The 21876-nt window shown below is 29.3% G+C and overlaps 1 protein-coding gene across 3 annotated transcripts in view; it reads left to right on the forward strand.

Moving 5' to 3' along the window:
• LOC100209857 (calcium/calmodulin-dependent protein kinase type IV) overlaps positions 1-3228 on the forward strand; it is a 28839-nt gene extending 25611 nt beyond the window's left edge. For all 3 annotated transcript variants that reach the window (XM_065799600.1, XM_065799599.1, XM_065799601.1), the window contains exons 8-10: positions 231-299; positions 870-1538; positions 2069-3228. In XM_065799600.1, coding sequence (XP_065655672.1) covers positions 231-299; positions 870-1538; positions 2069-2554 — 1224 coding nt within the window. In that variant the 3' untranslated portion in view covers positions 2555-3228. The remainder of the gene's footprint in view (positions 1-230; positions 300-869; positions 1539-2068) is intronic.
• The last annotated feature ends 18648 nt before the right edge of the window (positions 3229-21876 follow it).

The following is a 21876-nucleotide window of genomic DNA, read 5'->3' on the forward strand; positions in this document are numbered from 1 at the left end:
TTTTAGATTTTTTTTTTTTAATAATTAATGCAAAATCTGTTTTATGTAATTGTTTTTTTTAAATATATTTTTTAATTGTTTCAACTTACAATTTGATGTTGTTGCTCACAGCTAGTAGAATATCAATATAAAATAGAACAATTTTAAGTTATAAAAACATAATATCATAGAACATAGGTATAAGAACATTATCTAGTTATTATGACTCCATAATTTTTTTGTGTTTATAGAATGAAGGAAGTGAAAAAAAACTAAACACTGCAAATTTAAAAAAATTCATTGCACGTAGGCGATGGCAGGTATATATTTGTGTATAATTCTTTCAAACATTTTTATGTTTTTTATTATGCAATTTTATAACAATTAAATTGCAATTTTTAGCAAATTTAAGTAACTAATATTTTGATTATGGTTATGAGAATTAACAACAAATTAGTTTCCAATTTTTCTTATGATATTTTATACTAGTTAGATTGCAATTTTAAGCAAATTTAAACAATTGAAATCTTGGTTTTGGTTTTGAAAATTGGTCACAATTAGTTTCCAGTTTAAAGTTATAATTGATTGGAGACATTAAAAATCTTTATTAATCATTAAAAACTTGAATTTAACTAATTAAAACACTCCAAGTTATCCAAGTCTTTAAGTTCACAAAGATAATGTGACAATGTGACTTCTGTCCACTATTGTCCAAACTATTTCTGTATAATACTTTATTTTACACTTTATGTTTTGTCATTGTAATACTATTATAATGACAAAATATAAATATAAGTTTTCTTTTTTTTTTTTTTTCTCCTAACTTTGTCGTTTTACAATTTTTAGGTTGTAAATTTTATTATTTTTAAATCGATTTTGTAATATTTTAGAGAACTATGAATACAATTAAAGCTGTCAGTCGTCTTGCCGGTGGTTTGAACATAAAAGGAACCACTAGCGCATGTATGTTGGGATGTAGTGACTTTTTAAGCAGAGTGAAAATACAAGACTCTTTAGAAAGAGAGCAAGAAAAATGTTCTGAAGAAACTATTGACAGTTTGCAAAAGAATATTGACTTGAAGTGTGATGAAAAAAAAGATTTCGATCAGAATGAAAATGATGTTGGTAAAAAAAAAGATCAAGGAAATTCAAAATCTTCTAGGCTGTTAAAACAAGATCAAGTTGACGATAAGAAAATACAAAATAAATTTAGTGACAAAACAAAACAAGATCAAATTAATGACAAAAAAAAGCAAGATCAAATTGATGAAAAGAAAAAACAAGATCATATTAATGACAGAAAAAAGCAAGATCAAATTGATGACAGAAAAAAACAAGAACAAATTGATGACAAGAAAAAGCAAGATCAAATTGAAGACAGAAAAAAACAAGAACAAATTGATGACAAGAAAAAGCAAGAACAAATTGATGACAAGAAAAAGCAAGATCAAATTGACGATAAAAAAAAACAAGGTCAAGATGATAACATAAAAAAAAAAGATCAAATTGATGGAAGGAAAAACGATGGAACTGCATTGCATTTAGAAGATAAATTAAAGGTTTACTTTTAAAATTCTTTGTGTTTCGATAACCAGTGATTAATGAAATAAAAGTTAAAAAAAAAAACTTATAACAAAATATACATTTGGTAAAACTATCAAATATCAAAAATAAACCTAAAGTTTTACTTGCGTGTTTATATAAACACACACACACCACACACAAAAAAACACAAACACACACACAACTTCAAAAAATAACCCTGAAGTTTTACTTCAGGTTTATTTTCGTATGTTTTTGAATTTTATATATACATTATACATATATATATATATATATATATATATATATATATATATATATATATATATATATATATATATATATATATATATATATATATATATATATATATATATATATATATATATATATATATTTTATATATATATATATATATATATATATATATATATATATATATATATATATATATATATATATATATATATATATATATATATATATATATAAAATATTATTAGGGGTTTTATAAATTTTCGCTTCAAAAATTAATAAATATCTCTAGGGTGAAGATTTTGAGGATAATGATAGCGAAGAAAGAAAGTTAAAACGGGAAGAGGAGAGAAAACGTCGACAAGACGAACGTAATATCAAAAATGCCGCAATGCAAAAGTCAGATTCGTTACCGATGGATATCAACGAAAATGTGATTACTGAAGCAAGTATTGATGAAAATAAAAATCATGTTCTTAGCAATTCCCTGTTGCCTAACGGAGTAAAACCCTCGACGACCTTATGTTCTACTTCTACGACATGTTTGACTTCCACAACTTCGTGCTTGAATTCTAAAACAAATAAAGATTTAGGTACAAATAAAATTTCTCACAATGTGTTAAGAAAAGTGGAACTTGTGGATGAAGTTAGAACGAACCGAAGTCAAAGTTTAACGTCGCCGTCTACTATCAAAAGAAATCAGATGCCTTCAGGTAACGTAAAGGATAGAGCTGCTGCATTTCAACAAGGTGATGTGTTTTGGAAGAATAAACGATAGTTAAAGATTATCTTCTCGTGCTTTTGCAAGTTATTTGACTGCCAGCCAGTAACTTTTAATTTATCGACATCAGTTTGCTGTAATACTGTAGAATCTGTAAATAAAACCGATGACTTTTATTACATTTTAAATTATGAGAAGTTTTGAAGTGAAAAATGTCTTCTGGTTTGCTGTTAAAACTGTTGTTTTTTTTTGTTTGTTTTTTTGCTTTGCTGATATGCTGGCTATTGACAGTTCGCTGCAAACAAGTTTTATCTAGAAAAATGTGGAATGTATGATTTTTTTTATTTTATCTGCACTTCTTTATTTCAAAGAAATGAAAATTTAAAAAATGTAATTTATGCATAATAATTATTTATAATATTTAATTATGCATATATTGGTTAGTATTTTTTTTATCTTAGTAGATTAATTTTACTGTCAGAATATTTCATATGTTTTATTTAGTAATCATTTAAAGTTAAAGAATTTATGTTATGCATAATCTTCAAAGCAGCAATATTCAAAAATAAAAAGTTATACTTTAAGTTCAGTTTTGAACATTATTGTTGTTTACAGTCCTTAAATTTGAAATATTTTTAAAATCATTTTGTAAATATATTAGCTGTGTGCAAAATAGACACTTTATTTTCTGATATCTAATAAAAAATAAACAAATAAAAATTAATCAATTACTTATCTTCCGTTATTGTCTATGATTGTTTGCTAACGTACGCGCAAAGAATAAAGGCCGTGTAAATAAAACTCGTTGAGTTTGGAGAAGTCGTTAGGGTAAGCATTCGGATCGGTTTCATTTTTAAAGGCTTTATTTCCCATCTCGTGGTGTATATATATATATATGTATGTATGTATGTATATATGTATGTATATATACAGTATTGGACAAAACATTTGCAACCAATATCGAACAATTCTTATAAGTGTTCTTAATTTTACATGTCTTAAAAACGAAACGAGCTATACTACCACAGCAAACAGTTCAGGAGTCTGGAGTCATAGCATGCCATGACATGAGCAATCAGCTGACAGCACACAGGCAGAATTTCGTTGACAAGTGCTCATTTTGCAGCGGATAAAACAGGTGCAACATTTTCTTAAGTCTGGCCCGTGTCAACGTCACGGAAGTTTTTTAATAATTAAAGGAAGTACCCAGAAGCTTCCAGAAGAAATATCCAGAAGCATCGAAAAGAAGCATCTAGAATCTTCCAGAACAGGTTCATTTTACTATATAAGAGACATGTAAATCGACATGTAATTCAGTCAGTATATGGAAGTCAACCAGTCAGTATTATCAAGACAGTTTATCAAAATGAGTTTTATCAAAGTGTTTTATCGAAGAACATCAATACAAGAAGTGAAATACGACAAGTGTTTCATTACATCAATACAGTCCACATCCAACCAAGACGTTGTGTTCCACAGAACATTATTGTATCATCGCAAGGTAAATGTAACACGGTAAGCCTTGAGAAGCGTGATTATTTATTTTATTATTTTTATGACTTCAAGTGCAAAAATGGCTCCCGACAGACTTGGATTGGAACTAAGAAAGAAAATTATTGGAGATTACGTAAGTGGAATGTCACAAAAAAGTATTTGTGATAAGTATCGCGTGAAAAAATGGACCGTATCAAGACTATGTTCCAAATATCTTTCTACGGGGAAGTTGGCAGCAGATTACAAAGGTGGAAGACCACGTTCCACCACTTCTAGAGAGGATTCTATGATCGTAATATCCGTCAAGAAGGATCCCTGGATATCATCAGTCAAGATACAAAAGCAATTAGAGCTGCCTGTATCGGACCGAACAATCAGACAACGTGCCGTTGAAGAAGGATTGTTTTCTCGACGCCCTGCAAAGAAACCGTTGATTTCACTAAAAAACCAGAAGAAAAGACTCCTGTTTGCTACATCTCATATTGACTGGAATGTGCAGAAATGGCGAACTGTCCTGTTCAGTGATGAATCGAAGTTCAACATTATTGGTAGCGATGGCATTTGCCGTGTACGTCGACCGGCCGGAAAACGTCTCGAATTACGTTACTACCATAAGACCGTGAAGCATGGTGGAGGCAATGTAATGGTCTGGGGGTGTTTTTCTGCTAACGGTCTAGGTCCAATACATCGAAACGATAGTTTAATGGACCGTTTCATGTATAAAAATATCCTGAAAGATGTTATGTTACCTCATGCTGAATGGAATATGTCAATAAAATGGGTTTTTCAGCAAGACAACGATCCAAAACACACTGCAAAAGTAGTCAAGCAGTGGTTTCAATACAACCACCTATCGGTAATGGATTGGCCGCCTCAATCTCCGGATCTCAACCCTATCGAGAACCTGTGGGAGATCGTCATCCGCAAAATAAATCGTGAAGGTGTTCGTAATAAGGATCAACTATTTGAACAAATCCAAAAGGCCTGGGCAGCGATTCCACAAAGTTTAATTGATCACCTGATCGAATCTATGCCTCGAAGATGCTAGGCTGTGATCGGCAACAAAGGATTTGCCACGAAATATTGATAGCGAAATACAACTTGGTCAACATTTTGTCGAGTTGCACTTGTTTTGTCCAGAAAGAAATCAATTTTTTTTAATTCTTTTGATTAATTCATTAATTTTCGTGTACAAATAATGAACTTTGTGATGAATAAAACTTGAAGAACTTTGTCTCTAAACAGTTACATAGTTTTTTCTCTAAGTTGAAAAAATGCAGCATTTTTATATAAAGAAACTAAATTAGCATTATTTGGTTGCACTCGTTTTGTCCGATACTGTATATGTATATATATATATATATATATATATATATATATATATATATATATATATATATATATATATATATATATATATATATATATACATACATACATATATATATATATATATATATATATATATATATATATATATATATATATATATATATATATATATATATATATATATTATACATATATATATATATAGAGAGAGAGAGAGAGAGAGAGAGAGAGAGAGAGAGAGAGATATGTATATATATATATATAGATATGTATATATATATATATATATATATATATATATATATATATTTATATATATATATATATATATATATATATATATATATATATATATATATATATATATATATATATATATATATATATATATACATATATAACCAACATTAGACAATATTGTTTCGTTCTTTAGGACACTTCAGTGATGTATTAATTCTTATGAGACCAAATCTTAGCAATAAAACTAGAAAACTGATTTAAAGCAATTTAAAAGATTTGTTGTCATGCCAAAGTACTCAAACTACAAGGAAGTGGGCCAGCATTATGCAAACAGCAATGACACATCTCATAAACAGAGTGCTCAACAAAAGAAACGTTAAGGAGCTATATATATATATATATATATATATATATGTATATATATATATATATATATATATATATATATATATATATATATATATATATATATATATATATATATATATATATATATATATATATATATATATATATATATATATATATATATATTAGAGTTACATAACGTATTTCAAAGCAAAAGTTATTTTTTAAAGTGGTATTATTTAATCAAAATAAAAATACAAGGAGCTTTTGCGTTGATAATATTTTTTTGTGTTTTGCCAATGTCTTACTTAAGGAAAATAGTTAAAGTTGCTTGGTCATATTAAGTACGAAAACCCTACGAAACTTGTTTCTCCGCGCAGCGGCCTTGTTCGGTTTAGATGTGAAGAACCTAAGAAAAAAAAAATTCTTTTATTTAATACACTAAGGTTGAAGGTGTGATCAAAAAAGTATGCAAAAAAGTTTTTTGCAGTACGCATGGAATTTCTATGAAACAAGTTAGACGTTTAAGCATTTTCTTAAAAAAAAAGACCATCCTATAGATCACAGAGGTAAATCCCAGGGATAACCATGTAACGCATTCACGGAGATACGTTAACAAAAATGAGCATATCGAATCGTTTCCTGTTAAATATGTGCATTACTATAGTAAAGGTGCATCATCTTATTGTTTGGATGAAAAACTCAATGTGAAAATTATGCACACATTATACGAACAAAAAAATCCAGATCATCCTGTTAAATATAATTTTTACCTTAAATATTTCCGAGAAAATTTTATTTTATCGTTTGGTATAAAGCAAATTGATGTCTGTGGACTGTGCGAAGAGTTAAAAATTAATCTGAAAAACCCACACTTTAATGACAATGCAAAAAGTGTCTATCAAACATATATTGAGATCCACAAAAGACAAGCAAACAAATTTTATAAAAAAGTACAGGATGTTGAAACTAAGTGCAAAAGCGATCCAAATGTGTATGGTATTGCATTTGATTTTATGCAAAGTTTGCCTGTCCAGAAAATATTTTATCTACGTCAACTATGGCTGTATGACTTTTGCATATATGATTTTAAAACTGGTAAACCTGCATTTTATTCATATTGTGAAGGAGTTGCTAACAAAGGTTCCAACGAAGTATGTACCTTTGTGCTGAACTATATCAAAAAAATATTGGCAACGAAGCTAAAAAACTACACCTTTTTAAAGATGGTTGTGCAGACCAAAATAGAAATCATGCCTTCATTAAATCAATACTTTTATCACTGGTAGCTGAACTAGATAGCAATATAAATGAGGTACAATATTACATACCAAAAAGAGGTCACTCATTCTTGCCAAACGATAAAATGTTTGGAATAGCAAAGCAACATATTCAAAAAATTGACGGGGTTTACATACCAACAGAGTATGAAAATCTTAAAGCTGAAGCAAACGAAAAGTTTGACATTAGAAGGCCCAAAACTGAAGATATTATTGATGTAAAAAAATGGTGGCCAAACCATTATAAGAAACTTGTGCTATCTGTGGATTCTTGTAGAAAAGGAGTACCCTAGGACAAAAAAGTAACTTTTGGTATTTCTAAAGTTTTCACATTTCACATTCTCTAAAATCACGCCAGGCTGTTTAGTGACAACACGTGAATCCATAGGTTGCTTAGTCAGTCATGATATCCAGTTAATACAAAGGTTGGGTACAAGGTCAACCTTACCATTAAGTTGATACTCCTGCGTATGTTGAAAATTGCTTATCAATGAAAAAAAATATCAGATTTGAAAAAAATAGAAAAATATATTCTATATTTAAAAAAAGAGTACCAAAACTTCTATATTTACCCGTTATTCGAACTAAGATTTAGTTCGAATAACGGGTTAAAAATATTTGGAATAATAATTTTTTTAATTTAGAGCATTAAAATTAGAAGTTGATTAATGTTTATTTGATGGATATTGAGTATATTTAACTTAGAACATCATGGTTGGGAAAAGTAAACCATGCACAGTGTATCATTTTTTACAAGCTAGATGGACAAAAACATTTTGTTCTGCAATTTGATTCCTAAGAACGTAATTAATAATATTTGGTGCTATATTGATTATTTACTCATTTTTTTCAATTATTTTTAAGTTTTAGAGTTAAAATTGTTGTTTTCAGGTGTTCCAAGAAGTTCTTCTTGGCGCACCTAAAATAAAATAAGTTAAAAAGCACTTACCCTCAAAAGTAAAATCCATCGCTCCAATAAAATGATTCCTTTTTAAAAATTTTGTTAAATGGTATTACAAACGTTGTAAATTTGTGATTAAATTTACAACGTTTGTAATTTTCAAAAATGAAATTACATTTTAACGTGCTTTTAATTGGTTATGACTAATTGCTCTTGAATGTTTTCTATAATTAACACTCTAAGAATATAACTCTGATTTAATGTTGTTATTTTTTTTTTTATTAGTACTGTTAAGAATAATCTCACAATTTATAGAAAAAGTTTTGAGTATGTGAAGCCATAAATGACAGTCATAAAAGTGCTAAATATATACGAGCAACACGCAATTTTTATATATAATTATATTAAAAAATTTACAATAAAAAATTTTAAAACAAAATAATTAAAAACAAAATTTATGATAAATCCAAAATTATTATTATAAATAAGATTCTAAGATAAAAAATCACACATACACTGTTTTGTCAACTAAATATAACAAATGCAGCATAACATATTAAGGGCTCAAAATATGGTTAATGGGGGTATGACTAAAAAGCAATTTTCATTTTTTGGAAATGCCACAGCAGCAAAAGATGAACATTTACCTGTATTAACATAAAATAATGATACTTTTTTTCAAATCGAAAAAAAAACTCTTCCATCAGTGCAAATGAAAATTTTAAACAATGAAAAGCTACAACCATTAAATTTGCTTCTCCGTCTTCAATGAAGTCTTCCAATGAAGTCTTGACTAAAATTAATAGCACGTTCTGCACTGTAATGTAGAACAAGAAAACCAGTGATAAATTTTTTATAATCTGGAAGTAAGTCCCAATTTGATGAACTGATTTTTAGCCATTCTTTCTTTAGTAATGTCAATTTTAACAAATCAAAGAAAAATCAGTTTTCAGGTCCACAAAATCTTTAGTTATTGTATAACTTACAGGCTTTGTTGTGTGAATTCATGTAATTAAATTACAAACAAACATTTATCAGTTAAGCACATTGTCACATTTAAATATTAGTTTTTTAAATTGTCTTCAGCACGTATTTTATGAATCAGTTTTCCATATTTCGATAATATTATATTAGGACAAAAACAACTGATTTGTGCCTGAAGAAGATCGTATGCTTATAATAAACTCGCTGTGACATAAATCTGGCATGGTGTGAAGCTATCATGGTGTGGCATGGTGTAAAGCTATCATGGTGTGGCATGGTGTTAAGTTATCATAATGTGGCATGGTGTGAAGCTATCATGGTATGGCATGATGTGAAGCTATCGGAAATTTTAACTCTTATCTTAACTTTCCTTAGAAATTAAATAACCATCTACTACATTGAATAACCATCAATCACGAAGTGTTGTTTATAACAGAAATTTTGCACTCAGTGAAGCCAAACCCATTCCAGATTGTAATTCAGTTAGAAAAAAATTTTTCTAAATACTTTTTTGATTAAAAATAGGAACAGCATCAGACTTTTTAAGTTTTCTAACAGGCTTAGATAATTGAAATAATGGAGATATCTTATTATCTCCATTATTGCAATTATCTAAGCATTTCTTATCAAATTTTCTACAACACAACCTTTTTTTTGTTTCCTAATAGACTCTTATAACCTTTGTTTCCAGACTCTTATAACCTTTGTTTCCAGACTCTTACAACCTTTAAAATTTTTTCTTACTTCACTTTTTATTTGGCAAAATTTTTTTTGAACACGAAATCCTTTCTGATCAATGTGAAAATTTAGATCTTCTTAACTACTTTTAAAAACTTGTGTTTTATCTTTCAGGATGATATCTTGAAGGATAAAACAAAAAAGTTTTTTTAGATTTCATCAAATACATCTTCCTTTTTTAAAAGCCACATTTGCGCCTAAATTATTTTTTGTTTGTTTAAGCTCTTTCTATTTCTTTTTATGTCAACAACTTGCCTCAAAATGGCAAATCAAAAGTAAAAGAATTCATTAAAGATATTGTAACTAAAAACATTTTTATATTGATATTTTTATCATGAAAATATATTACAATATTATTAAGTCAATTTAAATTTGTAATGAATTGTAAATTTATAAACATTTTACTATAATATAATAAACATCTGTTATGTTATCAGTTATGCAAATATTTTTACCATGAGTAATTGTAGAAATGTTTAGAAAATTAACACATAGCTATGTAATACAGTTTTTCTTAATAAGCAAGTGTGTTATGGGTTATATATTATGTGTTATGTGTCATATATAATTTAGTTCTTTTTCCAACATAAAAAACTTCAACATGAGATTTTTTTTTTTTTTGCAACAGTTGCTTGTTGATATTATTTTTATCACACACAAAAAAAAAAAAATTTCACAAAGTTTTTTTTTGACTTCCTCCTCCCCTAACTTTCCAAAAATATACATTGTGACTCAAATGCTTAGGACCAACTATTACCATCATCTTTACTAAAATAAAAAACATAATCTAAAGTTATATAGATCAAGGTACAAGCGTACACTCAAAGTATTATTAAAATATTTGTAAGTGACCATAAGAGTGTCCCCCAAAAAAAAAAAAAAATTGTACTCACTGTACCCTCGAATGTTTGGGATTTAGTCTGTAGAAAAGGAAAATGCCTATATGTTATGGTTCATCTAGTCGAAAATTGCAAGATGTATATTTTGAAAATTTGGATATAACAACTTTTTCCGTATTTTTATTACTTTCGCTTTTGTAATAGTTGTTATGAAAAAAGCATTGTTGCTAAAATCATACAGAAAGATTTATTAGATAAGCTTGTTTTTTAGATAATATTTATAAATTTCTCTGATAGATTTACTAGTTAAATAATTTTAACTGGTGGAGAAGTGTTCACAATATCAATTTTATTTGTTTTTAACATGGAATGTTCAAAAACAAAAATAAAACAAGGTGCAAAGAGAAAATACAACTGTTATATTTGTCCTAGAAGAACTGTTTACCTTCTTAATTATCCTATAAACAAATTGCCAACAAATCAACTGCCTTCTGTGGGAAATGTGTTGAGATATTACCTATTTTTAAACTCTGAAAAAAGCTACAGATTCCCAGTAGGCACGCGTCATCCGGAGGACGTCTGTTAGACGTCTCACGGACGTCCAGACGTCCCCACTGGGTTCAGGCCGTCAAAGTTTCACATTACGTGTCCACAAAACGTCTTGGATTTGAACTTGTGTGTTTTAAAAGAGTTTGTGTTAATCATTTTGGGATCAATTATGTTGTTTCCAAAGTTAGTTTCTCTAAGGATCAAAGCAGGCTTTGGAGATTATATTCAGAAAGAAGCTCAAGTAAGGTAATTAGTAACCTTTAAAATAATGAATATTTTTTCAGTTTGTACTCGTTTTTTGTTAGCTTTACTGTAATTGTTATCAATAAAATAATTTTTTTTATTATTTACTTAGGGACAAATTAAAGAAGTTCATTAAAAAATACACTAAAATGCTAAAAATGAAATCACTTGAGTTTAAAAATAAAACAAAGCATAACATTTTAGTAGAAGAATTTAAGTTCGAATTAAGTAATCTTTTTAATATTTCAAAAATAGATTTTGAGCACAAAATAAGAGTATCTAATAATGATCTAGAGGTAGTTAAAAATGATCTACAATTCTTTAAAGACCAAATGAAGGAAAGGAAAATGTTTATTGAGAAAAAAGATGATGCAGCTTACAGAGCTAGAACTGAAAAGAAATAAACTTTTTAGTTAAAGAAATTTCAGAAGATCTTTAAATATTTGTTTTTTATGACAGATTGGCTGTGAGCGTTAGTTCTCCAGATGCTCCAGATTGCGACGATTATTGCTTGGGATTGTCCGATTAAAAAACGGTACTGGAGCATGCCAGGCAATTGAACTAATAAAGTATTAAAATATTCCGAGTATGTTAATCAACTGTTTGCTTGCTGCTGCGATACAATCAGTAGTAATATGGGAAAATATGCTGGTGCAATTCAATTGCTGAGTATGAAACTTAACTTCCCTTTAATATGGTTGTTATGCAGGCATCACATATATGAGCTGCATATGTCTCACTTCGTGGAAGTACTCACAGGAAAGACAAAAGGTACCCATGGAGCATTATATTCAAAGTTAAAAAAAAGTGGGACGAAGTTTGTACTGAAGTGAACACTCTAAATAATATTGTAAAATTAGTTGAGTTACCTAGAAATTTATTTAGTGTTGTACACTCTTGAAAAAGAGTGTACAACACTGAATCAACTTCTAGGCTTCTTTCTGTTCAAAACTGAATCAACTTCTAGACTTCTTTCTGTTCAAAACTGAATCAACTTCTACGCTTCTTTCTGTTCAAAAGCTCTGCTCAAAAATATTTTTGCAAGAGTTGTTTTTTTATCTTGGTGGAAATGTAACTAATTTTAAATTCCATCAACCTAGCGCTTGTTATAAGACACGTTTTATGGTGGACGGACTTTTCCTCCTTATATTGGAAATGACTTAAAATGTTGTTAAAATAATGACAGAAAAGGAAGAAAATAAGGTACAGTACTCGGTGTAGTTAAGGCAATTTTACAATATTTTAACGTCTGTATGATATTTTGTTGACAACAATATATTTCCGTTAAATGATCAGGTGTGAGATTTATGAAAAGACAAAAAAAATTAAAATGATAAATTTTGCAATATCGTAAAATATAAATGTTTATAGCGAAAAAACCCAAACCGGAGATTTTTTTTTTTTTTTAAATCTACTTGAAATCACAATCGCTTGACCAAATTTTAATAAGACTCTAAATAAATACGATTTTTAAGTGAAATGAACATTATAGTTTAACAATATGATCTGATCTGATTGTTTATTGGGAATTTTTCTTAATTACAAGCTCTTTTTTGGTTAGAATTCTAGTATTTTTTGTGAAAATTTATAGAAATATTGTGTTTTGACAACTATATTTAGTTAATATACGTCAGAACTGATTAGCCCTAGAATCAATAGTAAATTAAGGAACTTTTTCGAAAATTCATGTTAACGCTGAGCGGAATTGATCTAAAGACTAAAAAATGGTTTTCTTTAGATTCGCAAAGTCAATGAAAACACCCGAAGTAAATTGAGAATTTTCAAATGAGTCAGATATATTTCTTGTAAATTGTAGAATGGCATGTTCAGTGGAACTATTTTTTTGGAATCCATATCCGATTGCTGTATAATAAATAGTTTATAGTAAAATGATTATAAATTTTATTGTACAAAATTCTTTCTAAAACTTTAGAGAATACAGAAAGTAGTGAAATTGGACGATAGTTATATTCTCAATGTCACCATCTTTTAATATTGGTATGACTTTTGCTAATTTTAGAGCTTGTGGAAAAATTCCCTGTTTAATTGATATTGAAAAATCTTAAAGAGAATATCTTTTAAAACATCAAATGAACTTATAATAATGTTGCCATTAATACCATCAGGACCTACTGCTTTGTTAGATTTTTAGATTTTAAAGGCATTTCAAGTAGGAGTTAAGAGGAAAACATAGATCATTCATTAAACTTTTAGCTTTATGAATTCTTTTTGCAAGATTTGGTCCTAAAGACACAAAATATTTATTAAACTCTTCCGTAATTTGTCTTTTATCATATAAAAATTCATTATGCTTAACCATGTTTGGCAAAGAGTGAGATGTACATTTTTTGCTGCCAGTAATTTCTCTTATTTTAAACCAAGTGAGTTTAAAATTTAATTTATATTTATCTAGTAAATTTAATTTAATTTTTTTGTTTTTTCTTGAGGCTTTCAAAAAGTTTAGCGTAATTTTTATATATAATTTTATTTTCATTTATTTTACACTTTAAGTAAATAATGTATAATTTTTGTTTAATTTTTGAAGACTTCCGCAAACCCTTTGTAATCCAAGGCAATTTAATACTTTTAGCTTTGAGACTTAAATGAACTTCAGGGAAATTAGCGTCGTAAATATTTTAGAAAATTTTTAAAAAAGGAGTTATAAACTAAGTTTGTATCATAAGAGGTGTTGATAATGCTTCAATCAATTAGAAATAATTGTTTTTTAAAAGATTCAAGGTTTTCATTTGTAAAAATGCACTTTTTGCAAACTAGCTTTTCATTAGGAAGTAATTTATTACCTATATTTACAGAAAAGAAAATAGGGAAAGGATCAGATATGTCAATTTTAACTATCCCTTTTTTTAAGGATTCGTTAAAAACATCAGTGGTTAAAATTTAATTAATTGAAGAGGCACTTGATTGAGTAATTCTTGTCGGTTTGCTAATCAAAGAAATCGCACCATTTTCAAAAATGCCATTTTAAAACCTTTTATTGTTATTATTGACGTGGTGAAAACAATCTAAATTCAGATCACCCAATTAATGCCGGATTAAGGATTTTGGAGGCCAGGAGCCAAAAAATATTTGGGGTCCCATTCCTAAAAAAATGTATTTAAAAATAATGCAAAAAACATAAGATTACTTTTTTGTTTACAGAGAAACTTTTCTTGTTTTTACATTTGCAAAATCAATTACGACATCTTGAAAATTTATGTTTTTTAACAGTGTTCTTTCAATTGTCATTAAACAAAGAACATTTAAACAATCATTAAACTTTAAAGACCGGAGATCATTTTTAACTACAAGATTTTTTTTGTATAAGCAACTTAGAATTTTGGTCAGAACTCGAGTTGCTTATTTTTCAGCCAATTTCTATATCTCGAGTTGCTTAATGGTTGCTTAAGTTTCTTAGCCTAAATTTCAGTGTTTTTACGAATAAGAGACAAAATACGGTTTAATAACAAGTCTTTAACAGAAGAGTGCTCTTTACAACTAAAATCACTTAAATTCTAATAAAAAAAAAAGATCAAAAATGTTTCTCTCTTCTGCTGGATCTTTATTTTCTTTATCTCCTCTTTCTTCGTCTTCTTGTCCGTCTGATTTTTCTAATTGTCCATCTAGTTCCTCATCTTCTCCGTCTAATTCGTCAGGCAAAACATCAATAGGGTTATCCTTTACTTCGTCTGGAATAGGAGTCTCTGTGATTTCCACCGGGTTGTCAATGTCAACAGGGGGTGGAACAACATAAGCAGGTATGCCTTCAGGATTTATCTTATCGTCCTCGCTACCATCAGCCGTGATAAGACATCCTGTTTTCGCAAAGCTCCTATAAAGCATACGAAGAAATTTCTCGTCTTTGGATGTTTAACGGTAAGCTTCACCGACCCAACGAGTTATCAAAATGCGGCGATCTTTTGCCGACAGTTTCCGATCATCGTTGCCAAGCCAGAGTTCGATGTTTTCATCGTTTTCGAGCCAGATGTTTTGTTCTGCTTTAATATGTGATTTGAATGCTTTTCCTGGTCCGGCATCAACAGGTTGCCAAAAATGTGCCCCGTTGGGAACACCAAACCAGACCATACCTTTATGTTGTTGCACTTCATTCAAAAACTCATCACTGACTTGGGCTGTCAGGTTATCGCAGAGCAAAATATACTCATCCAGGTTAGCGACAGCATTGGAGAGAGTGTTCTTCACCCATTTCACGGAAAACGCTGTATCAGCCCATGCATTTGGTTGCCAGTACACATCTACATCAGTGTCGTAGGTTAAAACTTCATCTTGACTAATCCTTTTCCCCTTACCTCTGAAAATCAACGCCGGCTTCACCATTCCTTCAGGACTGAAACATATTTGAAGGGTAGCTTGTCGCTTATCAAGCCCACTGCCAGGTTGAGCTACCCATACTCTATGGTCCCTTCGTTCCTTTCCCTTACTCATTGGAATTTCGTATGTTCGTTTGCTCTCGACTACAAACGGGAGTGGAATTTGATCTACATTGATTCTCTTTTTCGGTGGGAAACGCCCCTATTTTTTATCGTATGTGGGTTTGACACTTCCAGACTTAATCAACTTTTCTTTCAAATTTTAATGCCATTTCATCAGAATCGGGGTTTGCTTCTTTACGTCAGCTTGACGCTTACGTTGAACACACAACATGCGGATCTTATTTTTCCTTAAGAAATTAGTGACTATTGATTTTGGCAATCTGTCAGCATTCAGGCTTTGTTGTAGATGAATTTGATTCGCTCGGACATACAATCACTCAAAGTTAACTTTTAGCCCCTTTTTTCTTGCTTCGGAGAATTTGTCATAAAGTTTGTTAAACAAAGCTTTGTGTTTGTCGCCTCTTCGGCATTTCCTGAATAACGCGTTTTTCTTGTTTTCGTTGTACTTGTTGTAAATTTCTTTTTGCTTTGATTTCCATTGTGTAATCATACTCTTATGAACGTTATACTTTTTTGCTACATCCCTACTTAACATACCATCGTTTAAATCATTTAGCGCGTCAACCTTTTCTTTTAACGTATAGCTCTTCCGTTTGTCAGCAATTTTTGGTAATTCGTTAGCTTCAACATCAGTAACAAGCTCCTCTAAAACCGATTTCACAGTTTTTTCAATATCATCGTACTTGTTCCATCAATGATTTGATCCAAGCTCATTGATTTCGGGTCTTTGCCAGTTTGAGCAATATCCGTATGTGATAACTTATTTTTACACCAAAAATCGTGCATCGAAAGGGCTTGTGATGTTTTCAGTGATTTTTTGCAAACAATACATTCAAACAAATTATCTTCTTTTTCCTTCGGCACTACATTTACCAACTCACCACGATGACAAATCTTTTTGGTAAAACCAAAGTTGAACAAATTTGTCTGCTTTTAACTTATAAACGAGTTGCTTATACAAAAAAAATCGTGTATTGCTTTTTTTGAAAATGCTCTCTCTGCACTACAATGAGTTATGGGAAAGATAAGAAAAATCTGATATGCGATTTCAACATGGGAAAAACTGATTCTAACTTATTCCAACGAATTGCTTGTAAACACATTCAAGTGCTGATGTAATCTGCTTATTTGCTTATTTACCAACTTGGAAAACTGGATAATTTCATCAGGGAATTCTGTATCTAAGTCTGAAGGATAAATAGTAAATAAGGATTTGGCAGCAGCAACAATGACAGAAACGGTCATGGTCTAAAAACTAGCTAAAAAACCCATTTTTCTCTCTGCAGACTCGTAAGCAAAAAACCTTTCTTTCAAGCACATTTTCAACTTGTCTATGATTGGGGAAAAAAAATTATTTTAAATTCGTCACTGCCACTAAGAACCACTTCATTCTCGCTATTATTACTAAACCCTAATTTGCGCGTCTTCTTTCTTGATTTTCATGCATGTACTGATTAGGAATAATGCTTGAGAACCTTCTAGCACTTTCTTGAATGTCGAGAAAATTTTCACGAACTGATGTCACATTTTTCAAAAGAGATTAAGTAATCGAACACAAAGAGCCAAATCTGCAGCTTTATCCTAAATTTTCATACTAGTAGCATCAAATCGTAACACTATTCTGTGCCAAAGCTCCGTCATAAAAGCAACATCCAAAGTTTTTGTTTTTTTTAAAAGTGTAGTGGCTACGCTTTGTGTCTGACATTTTTCATCTTTATCCAGAATAATAGATTCTAATGTCTCAAGAATATGATCGTAATTTGAATTTAAAACTTAAGTAGAAATGGCTGACCACCTTGTCCCACTCAGGCATCAATGGTAACTTTTCTGTCCTTTCCAGCACCACTTACAAGACCAGAACAAAGTATCTGCCATCTATGAGTTGAAGAAGCACAGAAATTATACAGGCAATAAAGAAATCCAAAGAAATCGTATACAGCCTCACAGCTGTCAACAGCATTTATGCCAACTAAATTTATGCCAACTAAATTTAGAGAACGTCCTACACAAGGAATAAATTCAATGTTTGGGTTCTCATTTTTCAGTAGTGCTTGCAAGCCTTTTGTATTTTCCTGCCATGTTAGATGCATTGTCATATGACTGACCACGACCATCGTTAATATTTAAGCCAAGCTCATCTAATTTTTTCTTGACAGCATCTGTCATAGCCTTTTCGTTATATCCACATGTAGGTTTAAACCCAATAAATCTTTCTTCCACAGCAGTTTCCTAGCTCACATATCGAATGAATATTGCAAGTTGGTCACAGTGTGCAGTGTCAGTTGATGGTTCAATAATCAGTGAAAAGAATTTAGCACTGTCAATTTCGCTACCAATGGAAGCCAGAACTTTTTTTGCATTTAAGAAAGCAATTTCCTTATAATTTGTTGATGAAATTTATGAAACATTTCCTCTGCCCTGATTTCCTCGGTTTTCTAAGTGTTTAGCAAGGAATGAGTCAAATATCGCTAAGAACTCGAAGGCCCCGAGAAAATTTTCCAAGGCCCCGAGAAAATTCTCATTACTGAAGTCACCTTCTAGACCTTCACCGAGCTAGATCTCGACTGCACAAAAACTTCAAGCATTCAACAACTCTTGTTAGAACTTTTCTCCAGTAATGTTTTTCATCTTCCAACTGCTGTTTTAAATGAATATCAATTTCTCCTTTTATTGTGACTTTTCCAAAATAGCACTGGACTGCAATCCGTCCACAATGCTGGGTTAGATTGAAATATTGACAAACTGGAATAAAACAAAAAAGAACGGTGTAGCTTAAGTATACAATTAAAATAATAATACGTTTAACAATATTACTCATAACAACAATAATAATAATATTTTTAAATATATTACTCATAACAACAACAATAACAATAATAATAATAATGCCATTTGACACATTTTTGGCCGCGCTGTTGCATTGGATAAAACCGATACATTGTCTATTGAAGAATTATCTGTTACGTTCTGCAACTGTGAACTTTCTGAAGTTGGGTCAGATTTAATTGACACACATTGATTCTCCTCCCATGCTTTATCAGGAGATCGGAAAAAAAATAGTCAATTTTGGATTTATTTTATTTTTGCTTGCTGTCAGTCACATTTTTTTTTTTTTTTTTGCAGTTTGGGTTTTAAATTTCCGCTTAAATATTTTCTGTCCATTATTTTTATTTTTCAGTAATAATTCTGTCTAATTATTGCAAAAATAATATTGTAATATTAATTTATAATTCATTAGTGGTAAAACAAAGGAAGTAAAAAAACTAATATAGCAAAAAATATAAAATATTTCAATATATATTTACTAATAAGTAAATAAAAAAACAAACAACTATTAATTTAAATGATACTTTATGTTCTCAAATAAAAAAATAATCAAATCAAATCAAAATGTAGTCAATTTGCATTTCTTAATAAATAATTAATAAATAGTTCGTATTTAACTTGTATCTGTTTATTTCACTTTTAAGTAAAAAAAAAATAAAAATTGTTCGAACTTTTTTCTAAAATAGTTCAAACGTGTTCAAGTTCGAACTCTTTTTTAAAAAAGTTTTGAGTTTTTACTTTTAATTACATGAGAAATTAATGAAATTAATTTGATTACAAATTATCGAAATTAATTTCATTAAAAATAATTTAGAATGTCAAGTCATACGTAATAAAGAAAATAATATATAAGTTAAAATTGGGGGCCCCGCTGGTACCCTAATTTTTAGGGGCCGAGCGCCTAGGCTCCCAGGAACCCGGTTAATTCGACATCCACCCAATAAGTAGATAAATCTATTTTCGTGGTTACTTTTTTTAATAACATCATTACTTAAAAACGAATTAAAATTTTTAATTTCACCTGAAGGTGGGCGATAACAAGAACTCAGAATTTTATTTTTTATTTTATTGCTTAAAATTTTAATTGTTAAAATCTCTTTATCAGCATCAGAGATGCTCATGTCATGCAGGGTAAAACATCGTAAGTTATTTTTTAACATAAATAAAAGCGCCTCCGCCACGCTTATTTGTTTTTCGTGCTAATGAAATTACATTAAAACCCGGCAGTTCAAAATTAGTAAAATAATTTTCGTCATCCGAACTGCAACATGTTTCTGCTAAGCAAATTATACTAAAAAGATTTCTTAAACAAAATTATTGAAGATTTCAAAATTTTTTTTTAAGTTCGGATATTAATGTGAATTGTGTTAATATTATTTTGATCAAGAAATCCTTAAACTTCATGGGTATAAAAGTAGTTGCGTGTATTTTTCAAAGCACCAGAATCAGTAATATAGTTAAGATCCAGACCCGTAGCAACCCGGGGAAGGGGGGCAGCAGGGGCATTTACCCTCCCAATAATTTTTCAAATAAAAAGTTTTCAAAAAAATTGACTGAAAAATGACTTAAGAAAAAAAGATCCATAAAACTAATTCAGGGCCTCTTAATCCAGCACTGCCCTCCCAATATAATTTTTGTTGATCTGTTGATTTGATTGATTTCTTATTAGACTATGAATCTGATCCTGAGATCAGATTCATAGTCTAATAAATGACTTAAGAAAAAAAGATCTTTAGAACTAATTCGGGGCCTCTTAATCCAGCACTGCCCTCCCAATATAATTTTTGTTGATCTGTTGATTTGATTGATTTCTTATTAGACTATGAATCTGATCCTGAGATCAGGATCAGATTCATCGTCTAATAAGAAATCATTAGTTAATCAAAAAGTATAAAAACTAGACTGAAAATTTAGGGTTTCGTTAAAATCCATTTTATTTTTGTCATTTCGTAATCGAAATGAAATCAAAGAATTTCTTTTATAAATCTCGTGTGCTTAATGTATTATATATAACGTACTTATCCTTTGCCCTTAAACCTTTTACCTCATTCAGGAGTTTTTTTCGCAATTCTAACGTATGATCACTATAATCTTCATTTATGTAAACCTTTTAAGCCCACAATTTCATCGTCGTGTATTTTTTTAATATCGTGCCTTTGTCTTTGTTTATTATTTAAAAACTCCCTTACTTTACTTTCATTTTCAATTTCTTCAATCCCACAGAATCTTAAGTTGTTGCGTCGACTTCGTGTTGAAGTTCAGCCAATTTGTTAATCATGTTAGTATTTGCATATTCATTTGTCTATGGTGTTTTTGATGTTTGATGATCAGCAACTATATTATCATAATTATTACTCACAAATTCAACAGCTTTATTAAGTTTGTCTAATTCCTTTTTTATATATATTATATAAACTTTTATTATTATTTTATGATTCTATTAATTATTATATAAACTAGATGTCTAACTTCGTTTATAAAAGTGAAGCCGCTTTTGCTCTTTTTGCAAATGGCGGATTAAATTTGTAAACAACTTTTCTTTTCTTAAATGAAGTAAATATATTTTAAATATAAATACTATTTATGTTAAAGTGTTAAGAGGAAATTAGTATACTTGTAAAATAATAATTTATGTTTCCTAAATTCATTTCTGATTAGAAAGGGATTAATGTTTTGAATAGAAAAGTGAAACTACAGACTAGAAAAAAATGATTTATCACAAAACTATTTCTGAAATTGAAAAATACCCTTATGATTGATCTATCAATTAAATGAAAAGTATATTAATTTTAGAAAAGCTTGACTTAAATGCAATTGCAACTTAAATGCATGGTAACTTTTTAAACTTATTTAAGTCTTTGTTGTTTAATATGTGTTGTTATTCTTTTATTTTTTGATCTTTAGACTTTTGTTTTGTGTTCTAAAGTTTAATATTTAAAAAAAAAAAAAATTGATTCATGATTTTTTCAATAAATAAAAATTAAATATTTCCGTGCTTTTAGAAGAATATGTTTAAGTTAACAGCGCTTTTTGTTATTTTTTAATGATTGGTGTTTTATTTATTACTTTACCAATTTTACGTTTGTTTATTTTATATAGTTAACGGAATTGCTTATTTTAAATCAAACTTTATATTTACAGAATTTATGAAGGG

The sequence above is a fragment of the Hydra vulgaris genome, chromosome 06 (genome assembly GCF_038396675.1).
Source record: "Hydra vulgaris chromosome 06, alternate assembly HydraT2T_AEP".
NCBI lineage: Eukaryota > Metazoa > Cnidaria > Hydrozoa > Anthoathecata > Hydridae > Hydra > Hydra vulgaris.